This window comes from Erpetoichthys calabaricus, chromosome 16 (genome assembly GCF_900747795.2).
Source record: "Erpetoichthys calabaricus chromosome 16, fErpCal1.3, whole genome shotgun sequence".
Lineage (NCBI taxonomy): Eukaryota > Metazoa > Chordata > Cladistia > Polypteriformes > Polypteridae > Erpetoichthys > Erpetoichthys calabaricus.
Window position 1 is genome coordinate 74,758,598 of NC_041409.2, and position 21,093 is coordinate 74,779,690.

The window sequence follows — 21,093 nt, forward strand, 5'->3', positions numbered from 1 at the left end:
ACTAACATATGCTTCATTCAAGAAACAGAACAGTTAATGCAACTAAAATATTCACTATAATGTATACACAATAAAGTTGGATTTGACTATAACACTTAATTTCAATACTGCATGTATTCAGTATAGTCTTATATCCACTGTACTGAAATGCACACACTCTGATATACACCAACACACATTTCACAGTGGGCTTTTGCTGAAATAACAAATTTGTGCTTTTCTTAAATTCATTAATATGTCAGGTGCTAGAAATTCATTAACAAGTAAAAAGCAGAACACTTTGGCCACATCCACAATACCACATTTTCATTTAAAAACTGCAGGTTTTTAAACAAAAATGATCACAGTCCACACCAGTGTTTTCACACTGTTTACAAAAGAATCCCAGTCCATACTAAAACATCCAAAAATGCATACAACGGTGACCTTCATCTACTCTGGCCACGTACTCATCTGCAGCTAACATCTTGAATGGACTGTAGTGAAAAATTCAGAGCTCTATGTGCTTTATGTGCTTTCAAAACTTTCAATGCAGGATGGACTCCGATATTATACTCACAGCACAGAAAAAGAAAAATTCACGAAGGAACCAGAGGAAACTGCTGTTAATACACTGACTACAGCCAAATATATCTATAGTCTTTAGAACTGGTCATAGTCATCTTGTCATTAAAATAAAAACAAAACCAAAAGTTAAAGGGACACTCAATTCACATGATAATTGATTTTAAGAAGTGCGTGGCAATCTGAACACATCTGATCCCAAAGAGCATTTGCAAAACTAACCCAAACATATACATAAGAGTGTGCATGTATCAACGTATATCGTTTATTGCAATGTCCTTTATGTCTCTCACTCTCTCTCTCTCCCTCCCACCTCTGAAATACTGAAAGCTTGTTAAACACCTTGTTATGAAGGCTGTTGCAACTGCAACCCTCCTTACTGAACATATTAAATTACAAAGAAAAAAAGCGACCTGCTGTACTAAACACAACACAGCTCACGGTTTGCACTCAGACAAGGAGTGCCCAGTTTAATTAAAGGAGAAAGCAAAAAGGTCTGAACACATTAAAGCAGTTCCTCTTTTCATTTTTGTTAAAGATGTGCCTCTTTTCTTCCAGTTACAGATTGGCTGGACAAAATATACATTTGTCATTCCTCTACCTTTGCATAGGATGATTCCGGTGATTTTTTTCCCTCTTCAGTTTATCACTCCACTATTTTTAATGTAAAAGAAAATATTCACATCTTGCATTACTTCTAAACTCTGCCAGGGTGCTCTCTGTTAACAGGAATTTCGTACTGCAACAATATGCACACTTCCTCAGGTACCACAATACTGTATTATAAAAGGTCTGGGTAAAAATACAGATTGTCTGATTAATCGTTACTTTTATGTAAACGATTCAATATAGATTCTTAAAGTCTTAAAATTGATCTTGTGAATCTCTATCCTACTCAATTATATATAGACTTTTGCTTATCATCATTTTTGGTGTCTTATCCAATAGATGTCGCTAATGGGCCTGTTAAGGCTTTCCATGGAAAAAGCACTTTACAGTATATCTCACATAAAAAGGTATTTCCATTTTACCTGATTCAAATGGTGCATCAGTAAAGAACAACTAGATAAAAGCAAAGCCATATGCAAGCTGTGCAGCTCAGACGTTAATTATTGTTTAACATAACAAACGCGAGAAATCATTTATTCCAGCATCACCCAAAAACTTAATTTCAGTCAAATTCCAAATGTGTAGAGCCTAAACTATCTACACTGGAGACTGCATGCAGCTTCAAGCTTCTGTCTAAATTCACCTCATGTCAAAAAAAAGAACAGAATTGAGAGCAGTTTTTATCTGTAAAGATAAACCTTTCACTGTTGTTGCAAACGAAGGCTTTCGACAAGTGAAAGAGGTGTTTCAAAGTCTAAGGCAGCAGATTACTACATGATAATCACAAATTAAAAATGACTGGGCACATGTGGTGGATGTGTTGAAGACAAGCGTGCTGCAACCCACTCATCGAGGAAGCAACTTATCTGCCTATATAGAGAGTTACTGAGATGACTTTCTGTTGTTACAAAGCCTTTCTAGCATTTCCAATGCACTGTTCTATTGTGTGACCTCATCAATCAAACGTTTGTGTTTTGCCAAGATCGATAAATGTTGCTCCTTTTTAAGCACTTGACTACCTGCATTGCTATGGTGGAAAAAAGTTTGTAATGTGCCTCACCTGGAAAAACAAGCAGGCAATTGTTAGAATTTTCAGAGCAGCCTGCAATACCGAAATGAGAGTGTGCGTAAAGCAGCCGACTTGAAGTAGCTCCATAATAGTGGCATTATCAGTCATGATGGCCAGTTTTTTCTCTTTTATGTTCCATTTATTCAATGCCGCTGTGACCAAGCATTAGCTCTAGACCCTCGTTTAAGATGCTTTAGTTTTGTCTGGGAGCTGTGAGGACACATTACAGACTGATTAACATGACTGCTACAAGCGAGCAACTGAAGATATGTGTAACTTGTAGAATTTTAGAAAGACAGGAGTCTTCCTCCTGTATCTTTAATTTTGACTAACTCACGATTATTTTCAATTTCCAATAGCGCAATAAACTTGGCTAAGAGTTTAGTTAAAGGGTGTCTACATGGAGATTCATAACACATTAATAGGTTACTGAATTAAATTTATTATTTAAGAAGCAATATTTGATTATTAAATAATATTATTTGCAAGATGATGTAGATGTTTTATAAAGTGTGGTGGATGTGGCAATATGCATGTTAGATTATTTGAATGAGTGCAATGTTGCGAAAAAGTTTTTTCTTATCTTAAAAAGTGCAATGCACATCTGAATCTGTCCCTCGGAGAGTCACAGTTAGGGTGGCTGATGGAATGGTCCTTATGGATGACATTGCAGTTGTGACCCACTGGGCTGTCTACTTTGAGCAGCTGTTTCAAGCTGATCCTCTGGCAGCTAGGATGTTAGATATCTCTGGGTCCACAGTTCTTGACCCTGATCCTCCATCTAGCTGTGAACCACCCAGTCTCACAAAGACTGCATATGTGATGAACCATTTGAGGGGAAAGGAAGGCTGCTGGGACCTGTGGTATCTGAGGTGAACCTCTCCAGGCTGGTGGTAAGGCTGTCCTCCTGGCAATGCCAGCAATCTTTGCTTCCATTTGGGAGGCGGGCGTCATCCCAACTGACTGGAAAATGGGACTTGTCGTCCCTATCTGGAACCCGTGATTATCAGAGGTGACTGTGTGCAGAGGATGCAGACCTATAAATACCTGGGAGTGCAGCTGGATGATAAATTGGACTGGACTGCCAATACTGATGCTCTGTGCAAGAGGACAGAGCCGACTATACTTCCTTAGAAGGCTGGCGTCCTTTAACATCTGCAATAAGATGCTGCAGATGTTCTATGAAGACAGTTGTGGCGAGTGCCCTCTTCTACACAGTGGTGTGCTGGGGAGGCAGCATAAAGAAGAAGGATGCCTCACACCTGGACAAACAGGTGAGGAAGGCACGCTCTATTGTAGGCATGGTGCTGGACAGTTTGACATCCATGGCAGAGCGACGGGCGCTGAGCAGGTTCCTGTCAATCATGGAGAATCCACTGCATCCACTAAACTGTATCACCTCCAGACAGAAGAGCAGCTTCAGCGAGAGACTGCTGTCACTGCCGTACTCCACTGACAGAATGAGGAGATCGTTCCTCCCCCACACTATGCGACTCTTCAATTCCACCCAGGGAAGTAAACGTTAACATTATACAAAGTTACTGTCTGTTATACATGCATTTTTACCACTCTTTAATTTATTGTTTTTTTATCAGTATGCTGCTGGAGTACGTGAATTTCCCCTTGAGATTAATAAAGTATCTATCTGGAAAGGGAAGGGTGAATGCCTGGGTCGCGGCAACTACAGTGGGACAACACTACTCTCTGTACCAATTTGGTTGTTTGTTGTTAAAATACACTCGAAATCAACACCAAAATACTGTGCGTAAATAATATGTGGGTCACAGATTTGCACAAGAGAGAAAGTGGCAAGTCTAGATTTCTTATATATACTGTGTATGTATGTATATATATATATATATATATATATATATATATATATATATATATATATAAAATAAACAAACAGTTTGTTGTTATCTCAAAGTTATCCAAACGGGAGCTGTCTCTTCAGCATTCTCAGAAACCGCAGCACGCATGCAGTGCAGTGCCGCTGTCACTCCCTTCACAGATAGAGAAGACAAACTTCATGCACAAGTTAGAAAATAGCAAGTGAACACACGGCCAAGTCAGCAGCCGATTTTAAACGATCCTTGCATCAACTAGTGGGTGACAGACGCGTTATGTGGTGAGCCTCTGAACTTGCAGTTGAACTGGTAGAGGACAAGGAATCTGTCTGCATTAACAGAGGTTCATAGTATGTCACAGTTAAGAGTTTCTGGGGTCTCAAAAATCTCACAGTAAAAATATTAACTTTAAAAAGCTATTTGTACTATACATACCGTATAAATAACATTCTAGAAAGTTGATTCAGATCATCAGGACATAGTTCTTTTTCAGGGAGATACGTTACATCATTCATCCAAATGACTTCCTCAGTCTCAGTTGACTGAAGGTTTCTCCAATTTTATAAACAGTACCTATGCATAATGACCGAAACTAGCACCTTTGACTAACAATGGGCCATGTGATCAATGATATGCAAATTGTCCATTGATAAATGGCCATGAGTACCATTCACAGAGAGTTGGGGAATGGCTGCAATCACAGAACTGTAAGATGGTGAAAGATGTACCCTTAGGCCCACTCCTCGGTTCAGAGATGGTTGTTCCTTTTTCACGTAAATGGCCTCCTTGACTCATCACTCAAGCCAGCGTTCCTCCCTGTCCAGGATGTGCACATCTTCATCACTAAATGAGTGACCACTGTCCTATAGGTGTAAATAGACTGGAGTCCTGGCCTGACGAGGTAGCTCTTCCGTGTTGTGCAATCTGCTCTTCTGTGTTGTGCAATCTGCTTCGCCAGTGGTTGTTTGGTTTCCCCGATGTATAATTCATGGCAATCCTCTTGGCACTTAACTGCATAAACTATATTACTCTGTCTGTGCTGCAGCATTCGGTCTTGGGGTGGACAAATTTTTGCCGTAGCATGTATTGGAGTTTGAAAGCCACCGAGACCTGGGGCCTCATGTATAAACGGTGCGTACGCACAGAAATGTTGCGTAAGAACGTTTCCACGTTCAAATCGCGATGTATAAAACCTGTACTTGGCGTAAAGCCACACACTTTTCCATGGTACCTCATACCCTGTCGTATGCAAGTTCTCCGCTCGGTTTTGCAAACTGGCAGCACCCGGCGTCAAAGCAGTACTACTGTTCCTGTGTGGTTACCCTTTCTTAGATCCACATCCACGACGGCGGCTTTATCAAATACACTGAAATTAACCACATATCGTTCATAAATTTAAGGCACCTGATTGTAATCAACCTGTAACAATATAATGGTGCATAGAATGGCCAAACTATTCCACTGGCATGGCTGCTTTAGCGTTGCTAGAGGACCTCGTAAATGGAAGGATTAGAAGAGAATGCATATTCCGAGATCATACGGATTTCTTGGCACATGATGATGACTGGCTTCTAAGTCGGTTTAGATTTCCAAGAGCGATCCTCTTGGAGCTGTGTGCTGAACTGGCGCCGGCTTTACAAAGGCAGACTTTGTGGAATTGTGCTCTACCTGCTCCTTTGCAAGTTTTGTCCACTCTCAGGTTTTTAGCCACAGGAGCTTTTCAGCGTGAACTGGCTGACCGATCCGATATTTCTCAGTCATCACCGAGTTGTGCCATGCCAGCTGTATGGGATGGTATTTGTGAATTTCCCCTTGGGATTATTAAAGTATCTATCTATTATTCGCTTGTCAACCAGATATATAAGATTTCCATACACTACAGTTGAACAGGCAAACATCAAAGGGCAATTTGCAGCAATGTCCGTTTTCCCAATGTAATCGGAGCGGTCGACTGCACACACTGCTATAAAGGCACCGTCACAGAATGAATTTGTTTATGTGAATATAAAGCATTTTCACTCTATTAATGTGCAAATCATCAGTGATGCGAAAATGTGCCTCATTAATGTTGATGCGAGATGGCCTGGCTCAACTCATGATTCATTCATCCTGAGACATAGTAGTGTGGGGAACAAACAGACGTGGCTCCTCACCCCTCTCACCAACCCACTGACTGAACAAGAGCGACATTATACTGACCTCCACTCTTGGGCTCAGGCGGTGGTAGAACGTAATATAGGGCAGCTTAAGAGCCGTTGGCGCTGCCTGGATAAGACTGGTGGAGTGCTGCTCTGTAGTCCACAGAAAGTGTGTCGTATCGTGTAAACATGTAGCATTCTACATAATATGGCACTCATTCTTAACTTGCCCGTACCTGAAGAGATGCGGTATGATGAATCTGACCCTGGACCACCAAATGATCAGCCACACCGGACAGCATTACAATGTCGAATTAATGTAATTAACAGAATGTAAAAACAGGTAAGCAGATGCATCATTTATTTTTTCACCAAATCAAGTTAATTTTTCGCTAATGTCATACAATACGGCCTTGATATTTGTTAGTTCATTGGCCACATCTCTCACCGCAACCACCAAGGCATTTTGAAATTCTAGGACTGCATCAGTCAGCACACGGCCAGATGATCGCCCACCAGTTTCTGAGGCAGGGGTGTGTGAGCAGCCAGCGCCCGAAGATGTGGTCGGCACAGAAGCAGCACCATCATTGCCCGGAACCATGTCCTCCTCGTTTGGGTCAGCTTTTGTACTATTGTCTAGGAGTAAATAAACAGTAATTAATACCTGATTGTTTGTCTTATTACTCATGCAAATTATTTACACAAGTATGGATCATGGTAATCAAAAAAGAAATAAAAACTCACTGGCACCTGCAGTGATGTCAGAATCTCCCTCACCCATAGGTAAAATGCCAACAATGAGTGTCGCCAATAATTGCTGCAACTCGTTGCTCAAATGGTGTGAGCTCCAGGAGTTCAGTACCTCCTCCAGTGGAGCTAACATGCAGACGATGAGCTGCGACTCTCCTTTTCACAGCAGCTTTGATGTCTGACCAGTTCTTTTTTTAATTCAGTCACAGTACGATTTTCTGCTCCAGCACTCTTGACTGCGTCCGCCACGCTATGCCACTCCATCAGTTTCCTTTTGTTGCTAATGACACTTCCTAAGTTGCCAAATAAAACATTTTTCCTGGCCTCTATTTCAGCTAGCAGGACCTCCATTTCACATTCGCTGAAGTTTTGTTTTTTTTGTTTTTTCACGTGCTTTCGCCATTGTCTTGCTGAAGCGCTGAAGGTAAGGGGCTATTTATATTGATTTGCATATTCAAAGAGGCGTAATTCTGGGAGGAGTTGGGGTGGGGCAGTAGGTGCGTGCACGTGTGTTAATTTCCACACTGAGCGGGATTTATGCAGCAGAAGAACGCGGAAGTTGGCGAGCGCACAGATTCCTGCATCTGGATTTTTCTGTGCATAAACACATTTCGGCTTTTGTGCTTACATCATGTTATAGTGCGAATTCTACGCTCGGCGTTATGCAGGAGGCCCCTGGTGTTTTGAAAAAATGCGTCTCAGCTGTTCCGATACTCCTGACACATAAGGGATCACCAAAGGTTTTCGCTTAGCCAGCAGTTGTCCTTCCTCTCTCCTGGATTGCTTAGAGCATTCTTTAGGTGTCTTCCCTGCATTGACAAAAGTCCAGCTGGGATAACCACATTTTCTCAGAGCCTTTTTGATATGATGTTCTTCTGCTTCCCTGGCCGCTGTGTCTGTGGGTATGGTGTTTGCTCTGTGTTGTAGAGTCCTGATGACACCTATTTTGTGCTCTAGTGGATGGTAAAAGTCAAACCTTATATACTGATCCGTATGCGTTGGTTTACGGTACACATGAACTTTCAAATGTCCCCCATTGCTGATGGAAATTTCACAATCTAAGAAAGCTACCCTGTCACATTTCATGTCCTCCCGTTGGTGAACTGGATGCGTTTGTCCACTGAGTTGATGTGGTCAGTGAATTGTGGTACCTCCTGAGATTTTATTTTCACCCAGGTGTCATCCAAATACCTGAACCAATGGCTCGGTGGTCTTCCAGGATAGGATACGATACACACTACTTCAAATACAAGTGCACGCTAATTCAGTCAAGATAAAATCGATATTGAATAAGGGCATTATGAATCTATATCAGTTCTGATACTCAGCCCTAGTGAGTAAAGGAGCATTACAACTAAATTACAGTAATGCTTACAAAAGTACATACTGAAAAAAAATTGAGACCAAACAATTTAACAATTACCAATCAAATCATGGGAGGAGGCTATAAATAAATAAACAGATTGATCTAGATCGGCTGCCTATCGATTAGTGAACCACTAGTTAAAACGCTGGCTAGTTCTCATAAAGATATGCACAGTATTTCTAAGTTTTGATCAAACAATTTCACGGAATTTGCCAGTACAAGATCTTAGTAAACAATGATAGAAGGATCACACTTTTAGAATTTCAGATAAGAAATGCAACTATATTTTCATAAAATTCATTCCCCAAAAATTTATGCAAAGCATACTAAACTTCAGCTAAAAACTGTCTAAATATATTCAAGATATGTATTATGCAATCATTAAACAGGTATCCCATCTCATGTCTATACTTGCGTCAAATATTGAACCAAAATTATTCAGAGAGCCTTGGATCATAAACCACTCCTAAACCATAAATATCTGAAGTAATACCTGATGGAATACTTTGAGCAAGAAAAGAAAAACAGAAAAAAAAACCACCTTTGTATCTTGTACTAAATTGCCTTCAGGAAGAATTATCTTGGTTTATTAGAATATACTGCTCTACTTAATAAGGTTCCTAGGTTATCTTAAGCTGAAGAAAATAAATTGCTCCCCCAGAGGAATATTTGGGTTTTTTTTTTTAATCTGGCAAAAAAAATTTTTTTTTTTAATACCTTGTTAATATTGTGATCTATTAATGACTACTGCTTTGCAATTTATTAAAAAAAAAAAAAAAACATTTCAACAGCAGTATCAAAAAACAACTGCTTTAGACATTTTCCAAAACAGTCTACCTTCTCTCTTCAGGCCATGTCTAAACGGCAAGAAAACAAAGTACACTACTATAATATCTAAGAAGCCTCAGTCCCAGTGCTAGCAGAAAGGTTGGGAGATTGGTACTTCCCCTAAAGTCAATGAAGTAGTAATTCACTGTTATCAAGCAGAAACGTTTGTCAATCATGATGATGTTATCTAGATCTTTTCTCACTGCTGTAAGATACTGCATTCTTCATAAAGTCTCTCTCCAAATTCTATTTCACACAAAGTACTATACTGTATAAATATGGCATTACTGACATTTGGCATTTTGTTTTATGCAATTTCTAGGCAGCACTCTTCTCAAATGTCCACCACACCTTTCCTCATACAGATTATATATTTAATAAAATGCTTTCTTTTTTGTGCTTGCAATTACAATAATATAACCGACTCACTTTTATTGATACTTCCTAAAAGGTCTCTGCTTTGGCAGGTATTGGTGCTTTAACTCTTTCAGGACTGATGTCGACTTTTGTCGAAATTCAGAGGTAAAGGCTGGTAATCAGCTGTAAACTGTGACAAAACTCACCCTTATGTTTATATTTGACTCTCTTTGCTAGAAGTAAATTTATGTAGCTTAGCTGATTTAACCTCGATTCCCTGCATAAGTAGCGAAGAGTAAAGATCCTCTAAAATGGCATCGACATCTAGCGAGAGACTAAATAAATACTCCATGGGCGTTTTACATATTATAACTGAATCGGACTCTGACTTGTCGGACTTGGAATTTGATACAAGTGATCAGAAGATGGACATCAAAAACAAAAGTGAGGTACCAGCATCATCTGATCAGTCCCCAGTTGTTTGTGGTGTTGAAGACGTTTGTGTAGCTGATATACCTACAGCAGTGTTCACCTGGGAGAACCACCACTTATGATGACAAGAGGTACAACCCATATTGTGTCACACTGCTGCTGCCACTGCTACCCAGTGTTTGTGCGAAGACAGCCAGGCAGCCGGCCCACTGTGTATTCCTGCGGGCCATCGATGTGCCCCTGCACAGCCACTGCTGCCAGAGTTGCTGAACATGCACCAACAGCAGCCACAGCACGTAGCAACAGACATTTTATGTTAAAACCATTGCTTTGTTTGATTTTCAGAAAACTGAATTTTTTGGAAAAAATATTCAGCCCTCAAAGAGTTAAAAGCTTGAACATCTCAATACCTGGTTTGCTTGAATTTGTTTTAACTTAAATGCTCTTTTCAAATTGATATTATCCAATGTAACACTGGCCTCTACACTATAAAGTTTACTAATGTAATTAAGGGAGTGGGGGTAGAGTCTTCCTTCATCCCTCTGTTTTAACTAAGATTTGAAGCCATCATATTGAACAAATGGAACTCACTAGCAGGATTTGTTTTTGGCTTCATGCAAGATAAACAATACCAAACACACACTCAATATGATATTTGAAGTGTACATCAAGAGACCCAATGCATATAGAATAAAAAATGCGACTGCACTATAGATAAGTGAACAGCATCTAACCTAAAGATCCAATGTTCAGGATCCTTCTCTGTGAAAGCTATGTACGAAAACACAGGACTAATGCAAACTGTGCAAAATATTACTGACATACCCAATAACTGGAACAAGCACGTGCAGCTGCCTGGAAAAAGAAATGATGTCATCTATTTCAACACTAAACTGACTAGACTATTCTGCACTTAATTGGCAAAGACTGCATAATCGCTGCTTTTGAATATAATTCAATATGACAGACCAGAAAATTTCCATTATGCTCAGCAGCAGACCGCTACTATTTGGCAGTCTCAAAAAAAAATTTAACACCATACTGCTTGCCAATAAATTCTGGGACAGTTTCTATCCACAGATCACAAGGTTACTAAACAGAGAGTCAGAATAATAAATTCTCTATGTGTATGTATGTATGTATATACTGTATACTGCATTCTTTGCATGCTATTTTTCTGTGTCCTTTTATTGGCATCATGTCATCCATCTTACTAACCGAAGGTTGTAAACCGGATATGGACGCAGGGCGCTGGGCACATCGAGGTGCACGCGCACTGCCGCCCGCCACACAGCAAAAAACAAAACGAGAGGATTCGAAGGTTATATTACAGTACGGACAGAAGCCCCACAGGTCCATGCTGTGACAACGCGCTTGCGAAAGGCGTCACGGCTCAAACCAACTGTGACAACGCGCTTGCGAAAGGAGTCATGGCTCAAACCAAACAAAACACAGAAACGAGACTACGACCTGTGAACTACAACTGGGGTAAAGCATGCACGCCGGGTTGTACAGCCGCCCGGACGCGACCACCCACACCACCGCATATACCTTCCATGATACATCTTAACGCAGCGGCTTCCCACCGAGGCGCATATTGCGCTGTGGCGCTTGCCCCACAGTCAGATGCAGCGGCTTCCCAGAGTCAGTAAGTGGCCCCCAAACAACACAACCTGTTCAAGCAGTCGGTGTCAGCGAAGGCAACAGACTCACGCAGAGTCAGTACGTGACGCCCAAACAACACAACCTGTGAGCTACACTTGCTCTAATCCATTGTGCCAGTAATATAGATCACATAACGGTCACAGACTCTAACCCAGCGGCTTCCCACACTCAGTGGCTGGCACACGAACACCACAATCTGTAAACCGAACTTGCTGTGCAGAACTCTGCCAGCAGTCGGTGTCAGCACAGGCAACAGAATCACGTCTCCACAAAACGAGACCACTTTACTACAGATATGCTTATGTAGTTAAATGACATTTCCCCAGACGCACCCACCCAGATATCGGACAGAACAGAAACTGATTGCCATTCTTGGATTTCCGATTCGCTAGCAAATCACGGGCTTACTAGTTATCACTATTGTGAAAAAAACATAAGTATGTAGGTACATATGAATTTGAACTTGATGTGAACAAAGGAAACCAAATTTTCATTTGAAAACAGAAACACCTATGTTTAATAAATGTAGTTTTAGGGAAGCATACTGTAACAGTTACATACTGTAACTCCAAATCACTGATTAAATGAAAATCCTGGAGTAAAGAGTTTCACTATGAAAAACAAAATGTAAGACTAATTATATAAAAATAAGCTGTGTAAATATGTGTAAAATATTCATTATTTGCAAATATGCATGAAAATAATCAATAGTTATCATCAATTATTGATGCATCAAATAAATAAATTCAAATAACAGAATCCTCTAACATTTTTTGCTTTAAAACTTGAGAACTAGAACACACTTAGACACACCCACAACTGGGTTAAATTAGAGTTGACAACCAATCTAGCATTTACACCATTGAGATGAGAGTGAAAAGCATTGTAACTGGAGGAAAAAAAAAAAAAAACACACACACATCAAACACAAGGAAAACACCTCACAGATAGAGACCATAGATGGAGCTGATCCCAAGACTATAAGAAATATACACAGGTTGGGAGCATTTGCTGATCGCTGTTGCCATACCCACCACACGACGAACCACAGAGTTCAGCTAAAATTTTAAGACAGCCAGTCATTTATATATATCCCTTTTTATTGGAAATTCCTAAAATAAAGCATAATGAAAACTGAAGCTACCTAACAAATGTTAAGGTGTCTGCAACAATTTCAATCTTGAATACAGGCAGAGTTCCACTTATTTAATAAAGTATACCTGATAGCCCACCATACTTCCAAGGACACAGTGACGTTCATTAGCAACCCAGCGGGCAATACTGCTGGCTCCTATTTTTCGAGGCTGGGTTACGATAATATTGCAGGGCACATTATTTTCACTGTAGTGGTCCAAAATATACTGAGGAACCTGTGTTGTCTTCCCACTGCCAGTATTCCCACGAATGATGACAACAGAATTGCTTTCGATGAGTGAAATAAGCTAAAAGAAAAAGTCACAGATTAGCATTAGATTCAAAACCCATTACCACTGAACATTTTTCCTTTTTTTCGTTCCTAAAAATTATTGTACATACATACATAAAAAAGATTATTTGGATGTGTGTTTTTTTTTATATTTTTATTTTATTAATTTTCATTGTAATCATTCCATACAAATAGATCAATTTATAACCAAACAAAATTGAAGACAAATCAAACCCCACCCCTATGAAGGAGAGCTTAGCTAAAGGAAAATTGCTTAAGGCTTTTTAATAAGGCAACATTAAACAAAAGAAAGGGAGAAGTAAATATATATGTAGATAAGAGATGGAGAAGGGAATTAAATGCGGTAATAGTTATTTCTCTTATTCTAAAATAATATTGATTAAATCCTGCCAGGTTTTGAAAAAATTTTGTACAGATCCTCTAACTGAGAATTTTGATTTTTTTCCAATTTCAAATAATATAAAACATTGGTTTCCCACTGACTTATCAGAGGAGAATTAGGATTCTTCCAATTTAACAAAATAAGTCTGCGTGCCAATAGTGTAGTGAATGCCATCACCGTGTGCTTGTCCTTCTCCACTTCAAGTCCATCTGGAAGAACACCGAACACAGCTGTTAATGGGTTAGGAGGGATTGTGACCCCAAGGCTGTCTGAAAGGCACTTAAACGTTTTTGTCCAAAATTATGTTAGTTTGGTGCAGGCTCAGAACATGTGACCCAGTGAGGCAGGAGCTTGGTTGCAGCGTTCGCAGGTTGGATCCTGCCCTGGAAACATTTTAGACAGTTTTAAGCGAGACAGATGAGCTCGATATATAATTTTTAGTTGAATAATTCTATACTTTGCGCATATGGAGCTCGAGTGAATTCTCTGCTTTGCTACCTTCCACTCCTTTTCTGATATATTGAATTGATTAAAAGATCTTCTTCCCAATGTCCTCTTGGATCTTTGAAAGGTAGGGACTCTAATAAGATTTTATATAATGCGGAAATAGTGTTTAATTCCTCGAAATTGAGCAGTATTTTTTCCAGCATTGTGGAGGGTGCAAGGTGGGGGAAATCGGGCAATTTCTGTTTAACAAAATTTCTAATTTGAAGATAGTAAAAGAAATGTGTAGCTGGGAGGTTGAATTTTGAACGTAATTGTTCAAAATATGTAAATATGTTGTCTATATAAAGATCTCTGAGCATTTTAATCCCAAAACTTCTCCAGGTATTAAAAACTGGATATACTTGCGAAGGTTGAAAGAGGTGGTTCTCTTGCAGAGGTGCCACTGATAAAAGATTTTCTATCTTAAAATGCTTCCTAATTTGGTTCCATATTCTGAGTGAGTAAAGCACAATTGGGTTATTAGTATATTTGCGATAACTTTCATTTATTGGAGAGCAGAGCAGGGAATATAAAGAAGTACTACAGGATTTTACTTCTATTGCGGACCATGCCTGTGTATGTTCATTTATTTGTGTCCAGGTTTTTATGGCTTGTATGTTTGCTGCCCAGTAATAAAACTGAAAATTAGGTAAAGCCATGCCACCTTCTGCCTGAGGTCTTTGTAGGGTCGCTCTTCGGATACGTGGGTGTTTTGAGTTCCAAATGAATGAGGTTATTATTGAATCTAACTGTTTAAAAAACGATTTATTGATATATATTGGAATGTTTTGAAATAAAAAGAAATTTAGGAAGGATATTCATCTTAACAATGTTAATTCTTCTGGCTAGAGTGAGATGAAGGGTTGAACATCTATGCAAGTCTTGCTTAATTTTTTCCATACAGACGGCAAAATTTTGTTGATAGAGAGCTTTATGTTTACTTGTGATATTTACCCCTAAGTATTTAAACTGATCTGCTGTGGTAAAAGGTAGGGTGTCTAATCTAATATTATACGCTTCTGAATTCACTGGAATGAGTATACTTTTATTCAGATTAATTCTAAGACCAGATATCTTTTGAAATTCTGTTAGTGCTGTTAAAACAGCAGGGACAGGGTTTTCTGGGTCTGATATATATAAGACCATATCATCTGCATATAGAGAAACTTTCTGTTCCAGTCCTTCTCTGACAATCCCCTTTATCTGATAAGAATTTCGGCAGTGAACCGCCAGTGGTTCAATAGCGATTGCAAACAACAGTGGCGACAAGGGACATCCTTGTCTGGTACCACGTTCTAGTTTAAAATAGTCTGAGCAAATGTTATTAATACAAACTGAAGCTTCTGGATTGGTATACAGTAGTTTGATCCATGCACAAATATTCGGGCCAAACCCAAATTTCTCCAATGCAGTGAAAAGTTAATTCCATTCAATCATATCAAATGCTTTTTCTGCGTCTAATGATAGTAATATCTCTGGGGTATTTGATTTTGCTGGTGAATATATAACATTAAACAAGCGTCGGAGATTGGAAGATAGGTGTCGGCCTTTAATAAATCCAGTTTGATCCTGTGATATTACCGAGGGTAGCACTTTCTCCATCCTTCTAGCTAGGATTTTTGAGAGTATCTTAACATCATTATTCAGGAGTGAAATTGGTCTGTATGATGCACATTGTAACAAGTCCTTATTTTGTTTAGGAAAGACGGTGATTAATGCTTGTCGAAATGTTTGAGGTAGTATTTGGTTGTCTCTAGCTTCTGTAAATGTTGCCAATAAGAGGGGAGCTAGCTGAGTAGGGAATTTCTTATAAAATTCTACGGGGTAACATCCAAATAATCTTCACATGAAACCATTCAAACCTTGTAAGTATTGAGTGTCGTAATAAGTAATAATGCCAAAATATCATTACAAGTGCTAAAAAGTATTTAGACATCTAATAAATATACACACTTCAGTCAAAATGTATTCATTCATAAAAAAATTCAACAACCAATACTGAAGGTTATTCTTCCTCACCAAAGCTTTGTAAAATGTGTGTGTAGTTTTGAAATCCTTAGCAATAAAGAACGCTAACAATTAATCATGAGTTGCCTTCCTTAATATGCTATTTACTTTAAAGCACAGTAAACTAAAACTTAAGTTAACAAAGTAGATGAATTTCAAGAATTAGTTCATTATAAGAACATTTGTTATCCTAGGCACACTTGCAACAGGAGGAATACAGATAGCGTATTCTAATAGTCTGCCCTAGTTGGTTGTGTATTTTATTTATTTTATTTTTTTTAGGAATCTGTTGTCAACATCACTACCTAACTGCAACCTAAACCTCATAGGTTCCTAATGCAGCTTCATGCACTCTAATCTGCCTTTCCCCTGCCTGCACATTTATGATGCTGGCTCCACACCACACCCCACGTTGTCAACATGAGCCTCACTTTTCCCTGCATAATGAACTTAACCATGCCAGGATTCCTATGACATCTAGGCAAGGAAAGTTTCCAGGTCAATGGATTCTAGCAGAAGAACTTCCCCCTAAATGCATGTAAATGCACTTTATCCAGACCCCCTCCCCCCACCCAAACCACCAAACCCAAACATGTACTGCATCATTTCTTTCACTGACAGGTGCTAACTCCAATGTTTCTGCAATGTTGCCTTTCTTTTATGCAGCTTTCAAACCTTTTTTATAATCTGGATTTTGGATTCTAAACATATTAATTTGCTGAATGTTTCTGCGACATATAGGGTAATTTTATTATTTTATAAAAATACAGTATGCATAAAATACCCAAGCATTTACATGTAACCACTTCACATTTTACAGTACTCATATCATCACCGACAACTGGTGACTAATCAACGTAAGGAACTACAAAATGACTTCTACAATGTAGCAGACTTGTGCTTGCAGCAGCGGTCAATGGAATTAGCAAGGTAACTTCAGACAGAGAAACAGGACTGAAAATACTGCTGTAGATTTGTGGTGTGTGAGGAATTAGTTTTGACTTTACTTACTGCCAACATGTCATTTTATATAGCATTTTAAATAAATATTGTCTCAAAGCAGCTTTAAAAATATAACATTATATAAATGCCATATATGGCATACAACGCGTTGCAGTTAGAAGTGCCAGCATCAGCTGCATCTGGTTAAACAGCATGCTCTACAACCACACAGATATAATAGCTTTATAACTAGCTGCCTGTGCACTTTGTAAAGTATTTGTGCAACATGTTTGAGCAGTTCAATTCCCTAGTTTTCATGTACTTCTGTATCATCTCCCACTTGTTTTGTTTCCCACTTTCCCCAGAGATAAACTTGAATTTTTCTGCTCCATTGTTTACCTTACCCACCTGCCCTCTGACAGACTGGCTTTGAATCTCTGCCTATATCAGTGTTTTTCAAGCACTGGTTGGGCAGAAATTACCTGCCAGTCCATGAGAGTTATTGCCGCTTACACAAGTGGATCATGTGGACAGTTCTGCCTGGGATTAAAAATATAGGTGGCAATGTGTAAGTATACAGACTTATCTGCAAAGGACCCATGGATAGGACAGGTTCATTCTTTTGATGACAGTACATTGTTTTGCTAGTATTGAGTCAGTTCGCCTGCCACAACATATTGTTTGCAAATACTTTGATGTGGTATTTCGGAAAGCAAATTATTTTTTGTCATTGTGATGTAAAATGTTAAAACCCTACATAATGGAAGGGAAAAGAACAAAATAAACCAAACAAAAAACTTTTTAACCTTCTTTAAAATCGAAAATGACAAAAGAAAAATAGTGACGATACTGAAAGTAATCCAAGTAGAGTGCATCAAGTTTAAAAGAAATTGTGAAAAAGAATTGTGTTCATGCTTCAGAATGTGTGACAGAAACCAAAAAAGAAAAGGAAACTTTGTTAGGCATTAAGAGTACTTAAAGCTTGGTTTCACAGTAGCCCCTGGCAGTGAACTATCACCACAGTTATTAAATTGTTAGTAGTACTGTCTACCAGCTATTTGCGTGAGCAGACTTTTTCATCCCTATCACTATTATCAAGTATTCTTGCAAAGAAGCAACAGCAGATTTTTCACTAGCTTTATTTTAATTAAATATTGCTCTCTAAAAATTTCAGTTCTATTATATTCAATTTCAATCTGCACTTTATATTAGCATTTTTTACTGCTTGGTTTGAGGCTATTTTACAGAAATTTCATTTTATAGTTTTAAAAACGAATACACACAACACTATATAATGTTTTTATTTTCTACCTTAGCAATCCCCAAAATAATTATCCTATTTTCACCAGTCCCCAAGTGTAAAAAGGTTGAAAACCACCGACCTAGATTATGACTAACAGATTATGATTTAGATTAATTCTGAGTAAACCACACATTCGAGGGCACCCTCTTTCTATCCAGTTATTACAACTACTAGTTAATTTTCGCTTCTTATTGATTTTTACTTTGTCTACATAGTATACAGAAAGTATAGGAATCATGAAAAAATTCTACCTCAAGATTTTGATGAATCTTGATGTTTTAGGCCTTCCCGATTCCAAAAATACCATTTTGAAATTATGCCTGTCTGTGTATGTGTGTTTAAACACGATAACTCAAACACTTTGACGTAGGTCAATGAGATTTTAAACACCTGCTTTATATCAAAAATAAGGGATTCAAATCAACTTTTGGGCCACTTCCGGGTGGTACTTTAACTAAATACTTTTGTGAATTTTCAAGTGCAATATGGTTATAATTACAGATAGATGATTCTAATTTTGTAGAGATATTTATAATGATAAAAAGCAAACAGATGTGAAATTTAAGAAAAAAAAAACACTCAACCAGAAGTAGTATTTTAAACAACCATCCGAATTTTTTGTATAATGGAAATATAAATGTGTACATGAGAATAAAAACTGTATTCAATATAAAGTGTATTCTTTCCATTTCAATTTTATTTTAATTTATACATCATCAGTGTAACAAGAACGTGTAAACACTGAACATGCCATGTAAATAGAAATAAAAAAAAAAATTCATAAAATTAAACATGTTCCTATTAAATCTTTATGTCATTATCATAATTAAATGTAGGTAAACACAGTTTTACCTATAGCAATTTATTTCCACAAATATGATGTAATACTAACACTTTTTCTATGTTTTTGATGACTATAACTCTCTTCTCTGCACGTAATCTAGGTAATGCATATGTATTCATGAAAAAAATTCCACCACCGTTTGACCTCCCCAAGTGTGAAAATAACATTTGAATATAAAGTTTGATTATAGGGATAAATGATTGTGTATCGATATTATCAATTAGTTATGATGACAAACAAAGACATATGATATTTGAGAAATACTGCACAAATGGAACTGGTTCTGTTGACAAGTATAGTGCTGCAATGATTAGTCGACGTAATCGACGACGTCGACTACAAAAAATCGTCGACGCGTCATAAACCGAACCTTCAATAGAGGCTCCAGTCACAAAGAACCACATTGGTTTTTGTAACTGCAATGCACTACATGAACGTCTGGGGGCAGTATCGTTTGTTATTGTTTCTCAAGACTGCACACAGTCCTACCAACGAAGAAAGAACGTCTGAGGAGAAGAGGATTGTAGAGGAAAATAAACGTGGTTACAATGGCGAGTCTGATAGAGGAGGGGTAAGAAAAAGAAAAATAAATTTACACAGAAACTTCCTAAAGTGTGAGAGCACTTCACCAAAAAAGAAAAAAAGTTGAATGCAGATTATCCAAAGCAGAGCTTTCTTTTCATGGCAGCACCACCGCAATGCATGAGCATCTGAAATGCAAGCAGCCTAGCCTGGAGCTGTGATGCCGCCATCTCTTGAGAATTTATGCTGGCGCAGTTAGTTAGTTTGGGTCAGATCAGGAGGGGAGGGAGAGCGTGAATGAGACTGAGAAAATAAAAGTAAAAAAAGCTAACTTTTACAAGTAACAAATTTACATCCGATCTGTTCGTTTTCAAATAATATTGCATTAGTGAGATGATGTTTTCTGATTGGTAGTATTCAGGTCATACAATGATTTCTTCAAAATGTCACATATATTTGTCTCTTTCTTCCCCCCTCTCCAAAATATCATATATGCTTATGTCTGTTTTTTTTTTTTTATCAGTGTGGCTTTGACATCACAGGCCATAAGGTGCAAACTAATTCAGCGTAAGCAGGAACACTCAATAAAATTGAATAAAAAAAGAAATCAAGTGACAATGAGATTCGAAAAAGGGCAGATTCGCCAGCGTTTGTGTGTCAGCTTTAATCCATCCAGATCAGAGAATTTCCAATTTGATTGTCTCAAAACACCACTCACATCTACAGTTATTCCCAGTTTCTGATAAAAAGTAACAGCATCACATTTCTGGGGGAGAGGCAGTAGTATGTATCGTGATCATGACAGAGAATAAACGTGAGAAAAAAACACAGTGGCTATTACAGATGCAAATCAAATGTATGTGTTTATCATATAATATTAACAAAAAGAGCAACTCACTACTCGAAATGGTAAATATATGAGGCAGTCAGGATCAAACCGGGGGACTCTTGATTATAAGTCAGCAATTCTTACCGCTGCGCCACGGAAGCTATTGTATCATCCTTGAACCTTTTGTGAAAGTGTTTATTTGATCATTGCACTTCAGGCTTTACAGATTATATAGTTTGTCTACATTTTGTCATTTATTACTAAAATATGAAAAATGTTTGTTTTCACGATGTATGTTTTGGTTAAGTTAAATGCACTTTTTTTGTTTAAAGACTATGTGCACTTTAGTTTGTATTGATTAATGTATTTCTTTTTATTGTGATGGTCACACTAATATAAAAACATCTGGTTACTTTCAAATTCATATGTTTCACTGGTTATTTTAATTTGATTATTATTAATTTTAATCGTGTTAATGCAGATATCAGGGTGACCTTCACAGGTGGACAGACGTAAGCAGATGAGGTAAGACATGCACTGGAGCCCAGAACGGGATGTGCAACCACAGGTCGCAGGTTTCAAAATAGTCAGGCATGAAATAATCATGACTAATGGGGGGGGGAAATCTAACGATTAGTCAAGTACCAAAATAATCATTACTTGCAGCCCTAGACGAGTATACAAGAAAGTCGAGGGGAGCACAATA

At 38.2% G+C, this 21,093-nt stretch overlaps 1 protein-coding gene across 1 annotated transcript in view; it reads right to left on the minus strand.

Moving 5' to 3' along the window:
- The window catches only part of tdrd9 (tudor domain containing 9), a 272,667-nt gene that overhangs the window by 155,876 nt on the left and 95,698 nt on the right, over positions 1-21,093 (minus strand). Inside the window, exon 4 of the mRNA XM_028821874.2 lies at positions 12,846-13,067. Within this exon, the coding sequence (XP_028677707.1) occupies positions 12,846-13,067 (222 nt within the window). The remainder of the gene's footprint in view (positions 1-12,845; positions 13,068-21,093) is intronic.